Source organism: Apostichopus japonicus, chromosome 23 (assembly GCF_037975245.1).
Source record: "Apostichopus japonicus isolate 1M-3 chromosome 23, ASM3797524v1, whole genome shotgun sequence".
NCBI lineage: Eukaryota > Metazoa > Echinodermata > Holothuroidea > Aspidochirotida > Stichopodidae > Apostichopus > Apostichopus japonicus.
Genome location: NC_092583.1, coordinates 4,390,517 through 4,407,752, shown reverse-complemented (window position 1 = coordinate 4,407,752; position 17,236 = coordinate 4,390,517). Strand labels below are relative to the sequence as shown.

General features: G+C 37.3%; 1 protein-coding gene across 1 annotated transcript in view; it reads left to right on the top strand.

Annotated features, from left to right (window-relative positions):
- Positions 1 to 1,103: 1,103 nt before the first annotated feature.
- Positions 1,104 to 17,236, top strand: part of LOC139964728 (protein Wnt-3a-like) — a 45,174-nt gene continuing 29,041 nt past the window's right edge. The window contains exon 1 of the mRNA XM_071966593.1: positions 1,104 to 1,839. Within this exon, the coding sequence (XP_071822694.1) occupies positions 1,751 to 1,839 (89 nt within the window). The 5' untranslated portion in view covers positions 1,104 to 1,750. The remainder of the gene's footprint in view (positions 1,840 to 17,236) is intronic.

Below are 17,236 nucleotides of genomic sequence, written 5' to 3'. Positions count from 1 at the left end.
TTTGAAAATGATTGCCATTCTCCGCCAATATACGCAATAAGTTGTCTTTCAAGATACATACTAAATAAATAAAACCCAGTTATAGTGTATATACTTTAACTTGGTTGTGTGTAATGCCAGTATCGGTGTGGGTGGGAAGGGGTAATAGCACAGGGGGGGGGGGGCAGCAACATTGTGCGAGCGTGGAATGTATACTAAGAGAAATCATATCCATTCACATAGATGTAGGCCGCAAGTGATGTAAGCAAGGTGGGGCTGGGAGGGGGGGGGGGTGGGGTTAGGGTACACTAATCAGAGAGGTATCTGGAATATTGGGGAAACTCATTATGGACCCGCCCTCGTGAGAACGTCAACGTGTAAATATGTATAAAGGCACCAATCTTCCGTCTACATTTACCCTTTTGTTGATTAACTGATTCGGGCTTTCAAGAGAGTGGGGGAGGGGCGGGAGCATGGGAAGGGAAGGTGTTTGATGGGCCTATTCTCTCTCACTCTCACTCACTATATCATATGCATCCGAATATCAATCAAGGTCCCATCAAAATTCACTAACTTTCCACTGTTTGAGCTATTGACAGTGATAGGTTTCTGGCCAACCCCCCCCCCCCCCCCCCGCAACTCCTGCTTTCAGCTTTACCCTGCTTTGCCGGCGACAACATAAATCTGGAGTACGTACATGAATAAACTCTTCACAGCATAATCTACCTCACCAAAAGAATCACTCACTCTTGAGCTAAAGAAAAGTAAAGGAATAATAAAAAACACACACACACACAATCTACAGGCCTTTCAAGCGTGTTGCATTGACTTCCAATATAGATTGCCTTTGATTAACTGCTATAAGTTTCAAACCTTCACACGCTCTTATTGTCATTGAAATACCTATTGACACAACAAAACGTACCGTCAACTATCGAACCAAGCGCACCCCACTTACACCCCTTTTAAGAACTGTCGGATTAAGCTCGGGTATTAAACTGTCTATAAAGTGTTAAGCCTTTTCAATAGAGATTTGTGCGCTGAGCATGAAACATCAGCCTTAAGAGAGGTTTATATGTTTTGATCTTTCCTAAGAGGTCTCCGTTTTTAGTTCTATCCTTGGTGTCTTAGCTAATTTCAATTAACTTTTTTTTCTTGGCCGAATCCGACCATTCAAGCTATTCAACATCTATCTGTATATTCCCGTTGTGGCTGCTATGCTTCTCGCGTAAGCTAAGCTATTGTAAACGACTTAGTCAAGCGTTTTCTAAACCAACTATAAAGTCTTTTACGAGGTACCGTAGCGACTCAGTCATCGGGTTGAAGTATTGCTAGACGAACGTTAACACTTGACAGGGTGAAACATTCAACATTGGTTCGACTATTTTGTAAACTCATTCGACGGCTAACAAGCAACCAGCGAGGAAAGGACAAACTGTTTATTCACGGAGTTTTTTTCAAAGAGATTTACTTTACCTCAACGAAAGCTTGTTGCAAGGAATTATTTAAAATAATTTATATTGTTTAACTTTGTAAGGAAATATCGCGAAAGGACGACCACATTTAATATCGGAGGTATTTTATTATTTCTTCAAGAAACTTCACGAACGAACTTTTCAAGTTTTGTTTATGTCGCTTCACATGCAACCCTTTAAAAATTGTGTCGTAAATCGAGGAAACTTCAAGGCGTGAAGCTATTATTATTATCATATTTAAACTTTCCGTACGTCCTAAAACCATTTTGGAATACCTACAAGGAAGTCGTACAGAGATGGCGAAAGGAATTGGGCATTTACTTTTTGTGGTGGGAATTCTACTTATTTTCTTTCACAGTGTAACACCGTACAGCCCTATGTGGTGGTAAGTGTCTCATTTGATTACAAGTTTTGTCTTTCATTTTCGGAGATATTTTATTGATATAAAAGTTGAAAGCATGTCGAATCTCAATGCAAGTTTTACTACACACACGTCTGTGAAAGTCAGACGCACATATGTATACACCCAGCGTCATTAAATAATATCAAAAGTTTCCCCGAACAAGTTGGTGGTGCGTTTGCTTTTCGGTTTTTGTTGTCAATGTTGGCACAGCCATAAACAAAGCTATCGAGGTTGTAAATAATCGGTCAACTTGCATATGCATGTAGTGTACCACGGTAGCGTCTGTTTTCAATTCTGAACGTTATCATATGGCCTATGGCCTAGATAAATTTCTTGAAAAGCTACACCGCATGCATGTGCTACTATAAACTCTTAAAAAAATACTTTACCAATAAATACTATCAAAAATTTAAATCAAACGTTATAAACTTGCAGACCGAGGAAAGATGAAGACGGATCTTACGTTTTAATTATATTAGTTATATATACATATCATTTGATTTAAATAACATAAATACATGTATAGGAATGGAAGTGGGAGGGTGATGTGTAGGTACGTAACGTTTGTTGACCCCCTCATAACCCCTTTTTGGCACAGATATCGATGCATCTACGTAGAACATATCTTACGAATACACATTTTATTACGTTAGGTTAACTTTACTTAATACTAGGCTAATATACACACTGTACGCTTAGACTTGTTTTATGAGTATAGAATGCCCCCCCCCCCCCCGGGTATAAAATCAGGGACATTGTGGTTTTCTGACCACATAGGTTATGATTATGTGCCTATATATCTTTGGAACCTTCCTTTGGTTGTTTTGTTAATATTTTATGCTATATACATGCATTGGTAATAATTGTCCATGGTTGGTATTATGACATATATAGTTTATATGGTATATGTTTCCCCCCGGTGTGGTTCTGCGACCTTCGAAATGCCTGACTACCAGTATGAAGCTTAGTTGCTAAGAAATTGTATATGTATATACATACATCTCTCTGTCTCTTGATTTCTCTTTTCTCTTATTTACTGGTTTGACCTTTCGTCAGTCTGGTGAATTTATCATCTAAAAGTCGTTAAGATTCAGATAAAGTTTGGCAATGTTTACGACCTTTCCACAAAAGTTCTTTCAACAAAATCTTTCTCGAGAAAAGAATATGTGGAGGATTTAAAAAAAATATCAACTTTGCTTGTTATCGCAAGTTACAGTGAGCAGTATGTATACATTACACACCCGAAGGTGAAAGAGTGACGCGAATTTCAGAGGCTTAAATGGCGTTAACATTTTGTGCTTTTGTTCTCGCGTTATGCTATTAGTTTTGCTCGAATATTAATCAGTTCAAGAGACACCTCCGCTGGTGAATAAATATAATAGTTCATTTATGTCCAACAGAGGTAGGCCTATTTCTGCTATAGTAGAATAAAACGTTTTCAGACAAATTAATTTTGGTGATCTTGGAAGTTTTGACAATTTTCTTGTCAGTATATATTTATGGTATAAATTACAAGGTTAAATTACGTAAGGTTAAATTAATTAAAATTAAATACGTAAGGTTAAATTAATGAGAGGGAGATGTTTTTGGTGGAAATAGTTTTATAAAAAAAAATAATAATAAAATAAATGGGCAGTACATCGGATATTAATCCCCTGGTAAAAAAAATCGAGTACATTAGGACGACTAAAAGGCTAAATATGAAGTATGTGGAGGGGGGGGGGAGGGTGGGGGCTGGTGGAAGAAGGGGGTGACATCACAGCAGTAACACTTAGTAAAAGTCAGGTAGGTCATTGTGAATGCCTTACAGTAATGTGTTTTTTCCCCATGAGCTGACCACAATTCAAAGTACTGCTTATCTTGCCAAAACGCATTCTCGGTAATTCGGTGAGGGTGGTCCGTACGTAGTATTAGGAGTCAGCCGTTTAATTAAATTTAGGGTTTGGGAACAACACATCAGAGTTTCCAGCTTTGGCTTAAGTTCTATTCGGACACACAACTTCTTCGTGCCTGTCGACGGTAAACCAATAATCCTTCTCGTTTTTAACTAACCACTCAATTTCTTCACTGTATAGTGGCATGTTTAACTATATCTTAATTTATTATGGGCGTAGTTATGCGTGTTTGTATACGGTATATCTCTCTCTTTCAGGCTAGTTTTCGCTAGAAATTATGGTCCTGTTCTTGTTCATTTAACTATTCGATAAACTGATTCATTCTTGTCGTGCATTATTGAAGAGTACGGTATGTACCTTAGTGGTTAAGGTAAATAAAAACTTAGCTATTCATTAGATTGTTGCTATTGAGGGTAACCACACACCTATATACCTATTCATTGGATTTGATCAATTAAAGTAGCTATCGTATAAGTTGGTGTTTAAGTTGCCCATTTGACAGTTTATTACCCACTAAAATACTTCATGTACGCCGATACAAGTATCCAAAGATCTTTTCAAACTTTCCTCATCCGATTATAGAAAGTAAGAGAAGGCTTATGAAACCAAACAACTTTCCGCACTTTCAAGTCTCAGCCTGTTTCTCCTATTCAAAACATCGCCTACAATGATTGTTGATCCAATCTGTATTGATTGGTGGTTTAGTCATAATAGGCTTCCCTTAAACTTGACGATTGGTCATAGCCTAGCCTGTGTTATGCGCCAAAGTTAAAATCTCGTCACATGCATGGCTCCCAATCACTCTGTGAAAGCTGTTACACCATTTTATGTTTCTTTCAAAATGATCATCATTTCCCCCAAGGTAGTCCTTATTCTGTTTAAATAAAACTGATATCTACGAGAAGAAGAAAAATGATTAATATTTCACCCGATTTTGTAATGGTTTTGTAACAAAACTAGGCTGATATCCAGATATATTGTACGTTAAATAGTTTCAGTACGATATTCGCAAAAGTAACTGATCCAAAATTTTGGGAGCTTTTATTTTGTCGATTAGATGGTACCTCGTTATTATCAACATTTACGTCATTCAAGATGGAGCGCGTCATGTCAAGGTTCATCTTACATGTCGATCTATATAGATACCTTTTTCTGGTCTCATATACATTACGTTCTTTTCATACGTAATCTTTCATTGCCCTTGTTTCGCATTCAAATGTCTTGCAGATAGGCCCAATGTGCATTTCGTACACATTGTTTCTTATCTGGAACGCCCTCGTCTGTGGTTATTTCTGACATGACGTATCCAACTAAATGAGTAAAGATTTATCATTGACTACGATGTGACACACAGCCGGGCTTGATTCCCGAGCAATTAGTTTGAAGAGGTAACCAGTCGGTTTTAAGTATCACTAATTAACATTAATTGTTTTGATAGTCTGTTATTTAAAGGACATTACCGAGGTATTAACTCCACTTACGGAAACTTAAGTGTGATTATACTCTGTTTTACGTCGGTTACCGTGCACCATCTGTTGTTGTACTAAAACTGTAAGAAATTTATGTTTATTCAACAAGATAAGAAAATACCTTAACTACATTCTGAAGTTGCCAGAACACTTCACTGCGGTCCACGACAACATTTTTTTTGGTACAGTTCATTTGGGAAATATTTAACACTGGGCCTTGGGAGAGGGAAGAGTGATGTTTAATTTCACAAAAAAAGCATGAATGGTTAGGGCCTATGTGATTTATTTTAATTTTAATATTTAAGCATTTCTATGAGCTGTAATGTCCTTTAATCAAAGGTTAGTTTAGATCACACCTGTTCCCGCCCTTCACCTTGTTCGATGACAGTTCCCGTGGCGCATGGCGGGATATCTTTGCGAATGTTGCGAACGGGAGTAGGCAGCGTACGTTCCATTTGTAAGTGCAGTAATTATGGTTGATCAAGCGTCTCATCAATTTGTAAATTATGGCGACAGGCGTACGACAGAATGACTTGAACGCGCTATCAGTTAATGTTAAAGGAGTTTACTACACATGTAGGCTTATGTATATATTGCGATGCAATATTAAGTAGTACGATGTTTTATCATATAATTCCCTCCAGTTTGACACTGCAAACATCCGTAAATCGAGACACACTGTCACACATGGTTTGAGAGTATAGGGCCCGTGAGCATGTAACTTGGCGGTAGCCTACCCCCGTAACATACAATCGCGCCCCGAACCCGTAAGGCCTATAGCTAATAGAAGTGCACTTCAATGCAGACCAGTTTCACGAGACGTATAACACAGTTCCATGTGGACTGTGTATTGAAACTATTGTATTGATATCAAGTTTGACAAGAGTAAGCCTGTGCATTCACCGTGATCATATCCATCACTGTTTATGGCAATTGATCGAAGTTTTGTGCCGTGCGGAGACCCTGAACTTTTGTCTAATCCAGGTGTCATCCGTCGCACTAATACACCAAACAATCGATTAGAGCCATAACTGCAACTTCTCTACCAATAGAAAAATATCTCTAATTAAGAAGATAAGCCTTTCCGAATCATTTACTTTTGTCGAATTTGATTGCTGCCTAAAGAATCTCTAAAGCCCCTTTTACAGAGAGGTCCTTATTTCGATACGCCGCTTTGGACGGAATGACCTTGTCGTCGCTATGTACAACGGGGTCATCCCACAGTGAGGTTCGTAGAATTCCTCCCCCAGTCGTTTCCTCCCCCGAGGGCCAATTGTCAATCATGTCTCAGTGAATCATGGTAACATTGTGACAGCCGTGATAAAGGACTATCGTGCGAGGGATGGGTTGTTGTAGAATTGTTGTTTTGGCTTGTTTTCAATACGGTTTGAAATACAGGGATCATCTAATTGTAAGGAAGGATTTTAAACTTGCGGCTAAAACTTCAGGGTCAGCGAACCGGAGAGAATGAAGAAGTAACTGACAAGGGCGAAAAAATCCTGACGATCAACAAAAGGAGATAGTAAAGCATATTGACAGTTTGAGGTTAATAAAACTCTTTTTCTAATTACGAAGCTATTAAAATTCGCGTTAAAAGTTGGTACGCATCCAGGACTCTGGTTTGCTTTTCCAAGATAAACAGTTCCACAGCTTTCTCGTAAAATTTTGAGTTCCGCTCCCCCCAGTTTTTTTTTTTTTTTTAGGTTATCACGGGTCATGGATTTCCCACACACCGTATATGTTAGGTTACACGTTAGGTGGCCTAAGCTGTCAAATTTGTCACTGTCTGTTACCTGTGGATATGTTTGCTTGGATGAAATCATGACGTGAGAGGAGAAGAACTTGTTGACATCCTGAGTGGCGGGAAGGTTTGCTCAAAATTTAAACATCTATGGAAAGCCAAATGAAACGAAATGAAACCCGGGTTAAGTTTTGTTGAGCCTGTGAAAGAACCAAAAAATAAGGAACTTTACATTTGTTGATTTTTGGGGGTTTGAAAGAAATTGAAATATGAATTTTGAAATTCCTGCACCTAAAAAGAGAAGCTAGGATATAGACGAGGAGGGTAAAGGAGGGACGGGGATGTTACCTGTTAACATTGAAACAACAATTAATGTAAACGACCTAAGGTTTGCTTTTAAAATAGAGATTAATTTTGTCAATTCCAATACAAGTCTAAAAACTATTTAATGTTTGAGATGGAACGACTTCGTATGACGTCACATGACTCCAGAGCGAGCGGTCAGATTATGGAACTAACAATCGCTTCCCCTGACATGTCCTGTCAAAGTTGCTATCCCTCGTCATCTATGACAATCGAGGGAATTACAATGTGGCGTTCTCTTTTGTTTTCAAATCTTGCGTAAAAATTCTTGAGTGTCCCTCAATTGTCACACCAGGCAATGACATTTCATAATCAGGTCGATTTACGGTGAAATGAAGTCAAGGTTAGGCTGTATACGGATGAATATTACGTCATCCACAGGGTGAAGTTTACTCACCGAAAGATGACTAACGTCGTGAACACGCATAATCAGACGCGTCAGCCTTTGTGGTATGAGGGGAGTGGGGGGGGGGGGGGGGTGGGAGAGACCCCACTTTAAAATTCAGAGCAATTATGGAGACCCTCACAGTACATTATATTTTCAACGACGAACAATGTGGGGCTTGCCCTAAATTCAACATGTAGTATGAAATAGCCATATATCGAATAGGCAGCACCCGTGGGGTTGTATAAGAGAAATTTTCGCCATCCACAGAGCGTCATTTTCTCGTCTTAGAGGGGTAGCCTATGTCTTTTTACATAGATGGTTTACTTTTCTGTATGCATATATATGCTGAGTCCGTCACGTTCAGAAAGTATGTTACGAGGTTACACTTTCTTTGTCTTCTGTTTTATTTTTTAAATTCTTTTCTGAACCGTTTTCCAGAAAAGTTCTTCTCCCTTTTTTATCTAGGACAAGCCTTTCTTCTAGATACGTTATTCGAGGTGAAAACTGTTCCCCTTATACCCCTGTGGATGTTATTTTTGCCATTCAGCTTCGGTCAAAGGAGCGACATGTGCGTTCCCTTTCCCCAATTACGACATACGTTCTTCTCTTTAAAGAAATCTTTTTTTTTCTCTCCCTCCCCCCCCCCTCTTCAATTTATTTAAAGAGAGAGAGAAAAATAATCAAAAGTGAAAGAGTTTAGTCTCTGATTCTTTTCACCTACAATGGTATTCGTTTAATCGATTTATTCTGTACGAAATACAGGGCATTCTTTTACCCCCTTTATCCTCCAAATACAACTAACCCAAAAAGACGAACTTGTAAGGTTTCCTTGCAACTGGATACCCCACACGACCCCATTATAATTTCAACATATTATTGGCTTCTTGTAGCTAAGTAGAACGAGTTTGTTTTAGAATATTTGAAGAAATTTAAAAGTGCATGAAAGGGCGAAATCTCTCGAGAATAGGTACTCTATTATGTTGAATCTTCAGGCGTTTTTCTGCTATTCAAGGGAGGAAAAAAGGCGATGGCTTATTTTTTTGGGGAAGCGTATATGGATTTGAAAGCCAACTGGTAAATATTTTCTCACCGAAACAAAGGATGTAATCATAGCGGTTTGTGCAAAGGCTAAAGGAAAGATAATTTGTATGACAAGTGAAACTTACAGTCATAGCCTCAGTCTTTCACAAGACCTTTTAAGAGGTCAGCATTTTCTTTGACCGGACAGACATAAGTCGTACGCGTTGAATCGGTTCGGTCAAAGGATAAAGTTAACAAGTTACGACTCCGCGGTGGTTGTCGGCGTATATATACGGTTTGACCGTACGGGTTATAACGTCGAAACGAAAAGTATAAAGAATATCCCTTTACGCGTTTTACCAATTTCCTTTACATGCAACGATAAACAGCCAATGAAACCTCCAAATAGGAGAAAAACAGCCGTGTCTTACACGTCAATAAAAATTTCTTTACGCGTAAGATTGTTCAATTTACGCGTTCAATTCGTCATATGCTACCAAGTGTTAGCAGTTTTATAATAAATAGACACATCGTCTTAGTAGAACACAGTCTGCGCATGTGTTTACGCTTTTTGTTTCGACGTTATGACCCACACATCCAATCATAGGCGTAGGCTTTTGGACGTAGTTCTCTGACGAAGGTCATTGTGGTGGAGTTATCAACTTCAAGATGGGTCGATTTTTCGGCGCAAAGACTCACAAAAAAAACTCACAAAACATCACAAGAAAAGTACAAAATCAACCGGTGTCAATTTGCATGATCAAAGAACGGTTACGTGTTCAACATTTCAAAGGTGATAAATGGTTCCACCTCCCAGAAGGTATTTGACTAAATATTTAAAATTATTTTCGACGACCCACGTGGGGTAAATGGTATCTCCAAAGATCGGAGTTGCCAATTGGATTAAAGTCTAATCGGTTCGAGTAAATCGAGTTTTAACAACGGTCCATTTCGTCACTGCAACTTCGATCAACATACTTCGCGTCAATTCCAATTTCAGCTGAAATCTTTAGGCAACCGTTTCATCGTAAGGTATATATCGGTACTTGTTTATGCGGTCGAAATTTCATCCGATGATCACTAAAAGATAATTATTCGCGTGATTCGTTTGGCTTCAAAGCCATGCATAAGGTAAACTCGAGTTCATACATATATCGGATACTGTGAAGCAAAATATTGGAATCAATGCATGCCTCTGCATTTAGGAATGCTCAAATATAATCCCTCGTAGACAGACACGCTCATAGACAGACACACTCAGAGACAGACACACTGACAAATAGACAAGAACATCCGTTTATGAATACCATGCATGTGTACTAGATTTATACACAAACGCAACAAGTAACGACCCCTTCCCCCTCCCCAGACATCCTTCCCTTCCCTTCGTTTAAATTATACAACGACGAAATATGCTAAAGGATGCAAAGAGTGAAATATTTGTTACTTTCCACCCTTTCTGATAAATTATACGTAAATGCAATAAAACTGCCATAGTTTGCAGTTCAAAGTACAATTATACTCTGTCGGCTTTGTTCATATTTTATCATATTTCTTATTTTTATATTTTATCACGTCTTAAGGTTTTTTAGTACAGATAACTACAGCGCAGACTCTGTATAAAGTAACTGAGTTAATCGTTAAATGATACTAAACTCTAACCCCAAACGGCTTTCTATATAATAATATAGGGTTGCTACTTTTCATGATGCGACACTTAATCAGCTTTATTATTCATGATTTTATTCTGGTCAAGGACAAATCGACACTTAGTTTTACGCTAATCAACACACTTAAAAAATAACCGGCTGTATAGGTTTAAATTGAAATTAAAGATCACAAGAACCTCTTACATAGAGAACAGAATGACCTTAACTGTCACTTTGATGCTTCTGCAAGTTGGTAATAAAATTCTTTGACACCAAAAAGCCCACCGACTGAGCACATGTTGACCGCCTTTATTCATATATATATATATATATATATAAGAAATAAAAAAGTTATTGTATATAAGATGGCCAATTTATGATACCCAGATGTTTGTACCTTTAGACTCTTAATTCCCCACCCCCCACCCCCCCCCAACAAATAGAAAATTAACACTATGAGTGAGAGAAGGAGATGATTACTATTTTAAGGAGGAAACTTGACTACTTTCTATGAATCGAATCCTACAAATCTAAGCAGGAGGAAGAAGGGGTGGAGGGGTGGGGGGGGGATTTAGTTCAACTATGTGTAATTCTTAATTCGCTCACCCAACCCAACCCTGCCCCCCCCCCCCCCCGCAATAAAGGTGAAAAATAACACTTTGAATGGGACAAGGAGGTGATTACTCTTTTAGGGGTAACTTTCTATTGATGGAATCATACAAATTTAAACGTTGGGAAGGGTGTGTGTGGGAGGGGGTAGGGGTGGGGGGGTAAGATGAGGGAGGTGACGATGGGAGTAAGAAAGTGAGGAGTGACCAAAGTTTTTTTGAAATACCCCCCTTTGTTCTGCTTCTCTTCTAGTTATATACATCTGTGGTTTACTTAACTTATAACCAGTTCACAATCGATATAGCTGTGATTACAGGTATATTATAAGCCACTAAAGCCAGCTGCTGGCCTGATGACTTGCAATGTCTATATTGTCACAAAGTAACGGATTCTCGTCTGTTAATTCCTTCTTTTTTTTGGCTGTTGATATTTCCATGACATCCCGCCCACTATATATTGAGACAACCAGTTTAACTTGAATAGGCTTGTGGAGATGTGCACACAGATTAGAACTTCCAATCGGCTTGTTTTTGGAATCTCCTGTATTTCACACCCAAGTCCTCAGTTTGCCCTGCAGAGTCTTTGATTCTTCGCGACATCTTGTTTGTTCTCCTTTTTTTGCTGTTTTTAATAGTAGTAAAGGTTTCATAACCTAACGTGCGGCTGTTTATGAGAACTTCTCTCGCTCTCTCTATTGTATATAACTGTTGTTTGTGCAATGCAACTTAGACTCTAATTTTGAAACGTATTAGTATTTAAGTGTAATTTAGTAGGTATGTAAAGTATTTTAGTGTAAATTTGTAGTTTGGTAGGTTACTCGCTACATTATATACACACGCTGTATAGACCTTTACTTATATCATACTTCCGTTTTATATATATATATATATATATATATATATATATATATATATATATATATATATATATATATCACAAATGATTTTCGAGTTGGTTAGCATCATGTTTGATCTCTAGAGTAAGGCAAAATATGTCACCAAAAACAGAACTAGTATTGTTCGATATAGGTGACAAACGCCTACAGTGGAATTACGATCTTCCTTACCGGTTTCGAACCTCTGGATATACAATCAGCGTCCATAGCCTAGTGGTTAGGGTGTCCGCGTACAGAGCGGGAGGCCCGTGGTTCGAATCCCGGTGGAGGCTGAAAGTTTTTTCACTGTTCTTGATTTTCCAACTCATTACGATTTTCATTTATATATATATATATATATATATATGTATATATATATATATATATATATTTGCTGTAATACTATACGAGTTGGAATCTTAACATTTACGATAAGACTTCTTTTTTTTTAGATTCAGTTACCCAAACGGTTTTGATAAATATCTTTCAGCATTTTTCGTTGTTGTATTATCATACCTTCAACTTAATAACCGTGACAAAGTCCATTTAAAGCATTAATTGTTGTCAGGGTGTTCTTTTATTGCACTCCAATGGTGCGGATGAGTCGAGGAGGGGCAAAAAACATATAAAAGAATAAAGTGGTATTGAATTGCTTTGAATAGAATATCAAAATCACATGCAGCGTAAAAATTTGGGTTTTCATTCTTGTTGATCAAAATGATTGACAGAAGTATCGCCAGCTGACGCTTTTCCTTTTTGTGTTTTTCCCCACTATTAGCTAAAGATACTGAGTCAACCAAAGAATAGGGCGGTATCGTTCAGTCAGGTACCATATATAAAGTCAAGGTTACCATAAATATATCAGTTTTTATAGGCTGGTGGTTTTTAGCTATTTACAGAGGCTAGGCCTCAAAGGAGAGGGGGGTGGGGGTGGGACGGAGCTAAAGGGTTGGAAGGAGGTGAGGTGGGGGGGGGGGTTGGTAGACATCTGCCTTATGACATTTGATATAAAAAAAGTCCGATGTGTCTAAAATAAAGATATACACAAAGTTGATCCGTGTTCGACGATCGATACTTCAACTTTACGAAAAGGCATTTAAGAAAGCGCATGAATACACGACTAAGTATGACGTCATCATTGCATCATACAAACATTTTATGTTACCAGAATGATAATATGCTATTTGTGTACTTTGTAATACCAGCACATTTACGTCACAACGGTATAGTTGGTAAACTTAAAAACCAAAACGACGTTCAACGTAAGCGGTAACAATTATTTCAGCCTGCTTCGATCTTTTGAAAAGAGATAGTTTCAATGTACAACCAAATATAGTAGGATATCATGCTTGTTATGTTATGGCATATATACAAATGGCTTATATACACTGTGCAACAAATATCCAAAGTTTGAAATTGACCCGAGATTATAGGTTATTAAATTTGACATCTGTCTTTATGTTTATATATATATATATAGACTGACGTAAAGGCTAATTTATGATCGTTTTGAAATATAACTCTAGTGATATAATTATTGCACGTCACGGTATTGTCAATACGATATACTGAATCCTGACTGTGTTACAAACAATTTGATTGGTCCCTTCATGTGGTATGGTAATTAGTGTCTCTTTCACTTATCCAATTTGTATCTAATATGAATGAAATCACATAATTGAAGGAAACAAACAACTGTATGTAGTAACATTTGATGATGCAAGTATGAATCTGGTATATAGGTTTTGGTGCAAGAAGCTCTACTTTGGGATGGGGCCGGGATAAGGGGGGGGGGTTGTTACGCTAAAACAGTTACACAATGTTAACAAAAATATATTTCAAGTAGAGCAGTTTTTGAAATTTCTTTAGTATGCTATATGCTTTACTTTATGTGCAAATGTTTGCAGTAGGACATAACGTGGGCAAGGCAGTCATCACTGAATGCTCACCATCAAGCGATGCCTCTTTTTGCTTCGCTCTCTAATCCCTTTAACGATTCTAATCCCATTTACGATTCAGGCAATATCTTTATGTAAATATGCCCACTTTTTCAAAAAGTTAAAATTATAAAAAAAGGGGGACAAATTAAAAAAAAATACCAATCCCTCCTTTTTGTGGGGTTTGGGTAATACGTGTGAATTTTGATTATACACTGTTTTGTGTTGTATAATCTATCTTACTGCTATTCCTATATATACTACTTGTTATCTTCCTAGGATACTTGGGCTAAGGGGGTGGGGGGGGGGTGAGGTGAGGGAGGCTTCTTCTTCTTCTTGGACCAGTCTTAATAACCGTACATGTTTCAACTCTATACTTTACTTCGTATATACATCTGTACTATATTGACTTACTACAGCTAATATACATAAACTGTATATGGCCTATACAGTAAACATGACAATCCAATGGAAACATTGAAAAATACTCGCCTCTTCCATATATATACGTATGTGACTAAAGTGAAACGTGTTTTTGACCTGCACTGTAGGCCATATATAGTCAGGTTTTATCAAGCGAAAGATAAAATCCAGTTTTCACTTTAAAAAACAAGAAGAAAACAGAATTGTATCATAATAAGCCTGTTCACACATTGTAGGCACTTGGGTTTGTATGTCTGTCGGACGGCTGTATCACCTACTAATAACGTCAAAGGATAATTTGCTCGGTTGATTTAATAAGACTCCCCGCCTGTCCCATTGTGTACAAGTCACCATGTCAAGGTTCGTTAACTCTTGTTATTTCACACTTTTCAAAAGCTTATGAATACGAAATACCATAGCTTGGTTTTGGCTTAATTCATGTATGCTCCATAATAGGATTTGTCGGTGTGGGACGCTGCATGCATGATATTTGTGAATGGTATATATATATATATATATATATATATATATACCTTACATTAAGCATTGCAAGCAAAAACACCTGATTCTTATATACTGAAGTCCTTGAATCAGTTTTATCTCCTGCAGTTTTATCTCCTGCAGAAGTCTTGCACTCCTACACCGTATGATTCAGTTAACATTTTGGCCTAAATCTCTCGCCTCTGGATGTCACCTTCAATTATATTCACTAGTGGTCATGTCATCATAAATTTCCCTAATCAAAGATGAAATTTCCTTTTGGTTCCCGATTGTCCAATGAAGATATACACAATTGTATAATTCAAGAGATATTTCAAAGTTTAACGTACTTAAAATATTATCTGTTACAAACACGCGACTGCATCCGTCCTTCGGTTCCAAGAAGAAACTGGATCAAGTGAACAATAAGGGGGAAATTGTTAATTGTTCAAAACAAATTAAACTCTAATTGACCAATATATATCTCCAACTTAGCTACGTATACGGCTTTGGCTTTCTGTAAGACTGTAGATTCAATCGTGTTTCCAAACCGAAGCCTTAATCATGAGGAGAAGACGATGAACTAAAGCTAAAAGAGATTTTTGCTCTGCCAAACTTTCTCCAATTTCCTCTGATTATCAGACACGACCCTGGTTAAGTGAATTCTGAGAGTAACCAGTTGTATTGTTCCTTTATAAATCATCTGTAAAGAAAGTATAAAATCCCTAAACTTTGTATGGCTTTTGACGTTATACTTTGACGTCATCCAAACGTTTTACCGCTAGGCCCAGTTTCCTCCAATGTCTAAATTAATTAACATCAAATGTTCTCGTTAATGATTGCAATAAGGGCATAGATATCAATTTCATGAAACAAATAGGCTATTATCCTAACCGTCGACTCTCTTAGTAATAAAGAAACATACTGGGCGATATACGGTAGGGATTTTGTTCATATAATAAATTTTGAAATTTCAGCAGAGCGATAGGCCACCAACACGCGGATCTTACTCCGTCAAAGTTAAGAAATGATTAGTTTGTTTTCAAAGTTTTATCACATAATTGATGTCACGCTGTTTGCTCTTCCCAAAGATCATGATTCGAAGGAAAGAGTCTCATATCCCAGGTCACATTCTTTCGGTGGCTGCTACAACGTCATACTGTAACTAATACACTCCCCACACAATATAAACATATGGATATTAAAATGGTATGTGTACGGTAACCTCCAATTAAAACATCATATGTAGCATTTCCGCGAAATTGTGTAGGCCTATTTGAAAATGTCAAATGTAATGTCCTATTACATTCGGAGTACTGCCGCAAATAAATGCGTTTCTCTCACGTGATATATAAAACACCAAGTAGAAGGAAATATTTCTTTTTCTTACCAGTGAATTCAGTCTGATATCTTTTTCGACCAAAATGCCCCAAAATAATTGATACATTTTGAATACGTTTTTTGGGGATTCAAAATTGTGGGGGCACTCTAAAACATAAATGTGTCCCGCCGCAAGAGAATGCCACCACAACTTAGTTTAGTTAGGTTGATTGCTCCATTCGATTGTACAATAGATATGTAAATTATCGACTCCCCTCGTATAACAAAGCGAACGCACGGTCTTAATTTGTTCCTATCAGATCTTACCATAGACATTACCGTTTCTTTACATGTTAAGAATCATAGCTAGATCAGTGTTATTGTCGTTATAACGGACAGATCATTTGCATAAGTTTGCTAGGACATGAACCTCATGAGACTTGAGGGCGAGTTTTAAAACAAAATGCCATTTTTGGTTAGATTGAGTTCGGTATAGAAACTAAGTTATACATTATAGTATTTACCTATATATGTAATATTTCCATACAGGCTGTCATAATGTTAGCACGTTTCATGAATTCGTACAACAATGATACCTTGGATTTACCTATACGTTTCTGTTACTTTGTTTCCTTACAATTCTTGAAAAGTGAGTAATTCACACGTGGTGAACGAAAACGAAACTGAAGTGAACAATTGGTGATATAATAAAAAAACATTTTCCATTAATACATTTCTATGACAATTCTGGAGGATACGTATATAGGCTATACCACATTGAGAAATTGACATCCGTAAAGGTTAAACTATGGCAACAACCAAACACAATATTGAAAGCATCGTAAAGGGGGCAAGAAATTTTACAAAAAATATATAAAATCCACCAAAAAAAAAAAATCAGAATGTTTTGGTGAATTGAAAGAAAAACAAAAGCTATACGTCTCCGAATTATCTTAAACTAATTTAGATTTGAATAGTTTCAGCTATATTATATACCTCGGTTAAGCCGATGGCCAATATTTTTCTCTGTTGCCATCTGTGGGATATTCCCCTAATATATAGCGATGCCAACCACAAAAAAAAGGAAGAATATCGTGTATATAGCCTGTTCCTTTACATTACAAGGGTCTTGTAATACATTTTCAGTAACCTCGGCTCCGAATTTCCGTTTCAAAATTTAAAAAAAATGACTTATTTTGTGTTATCAAGTG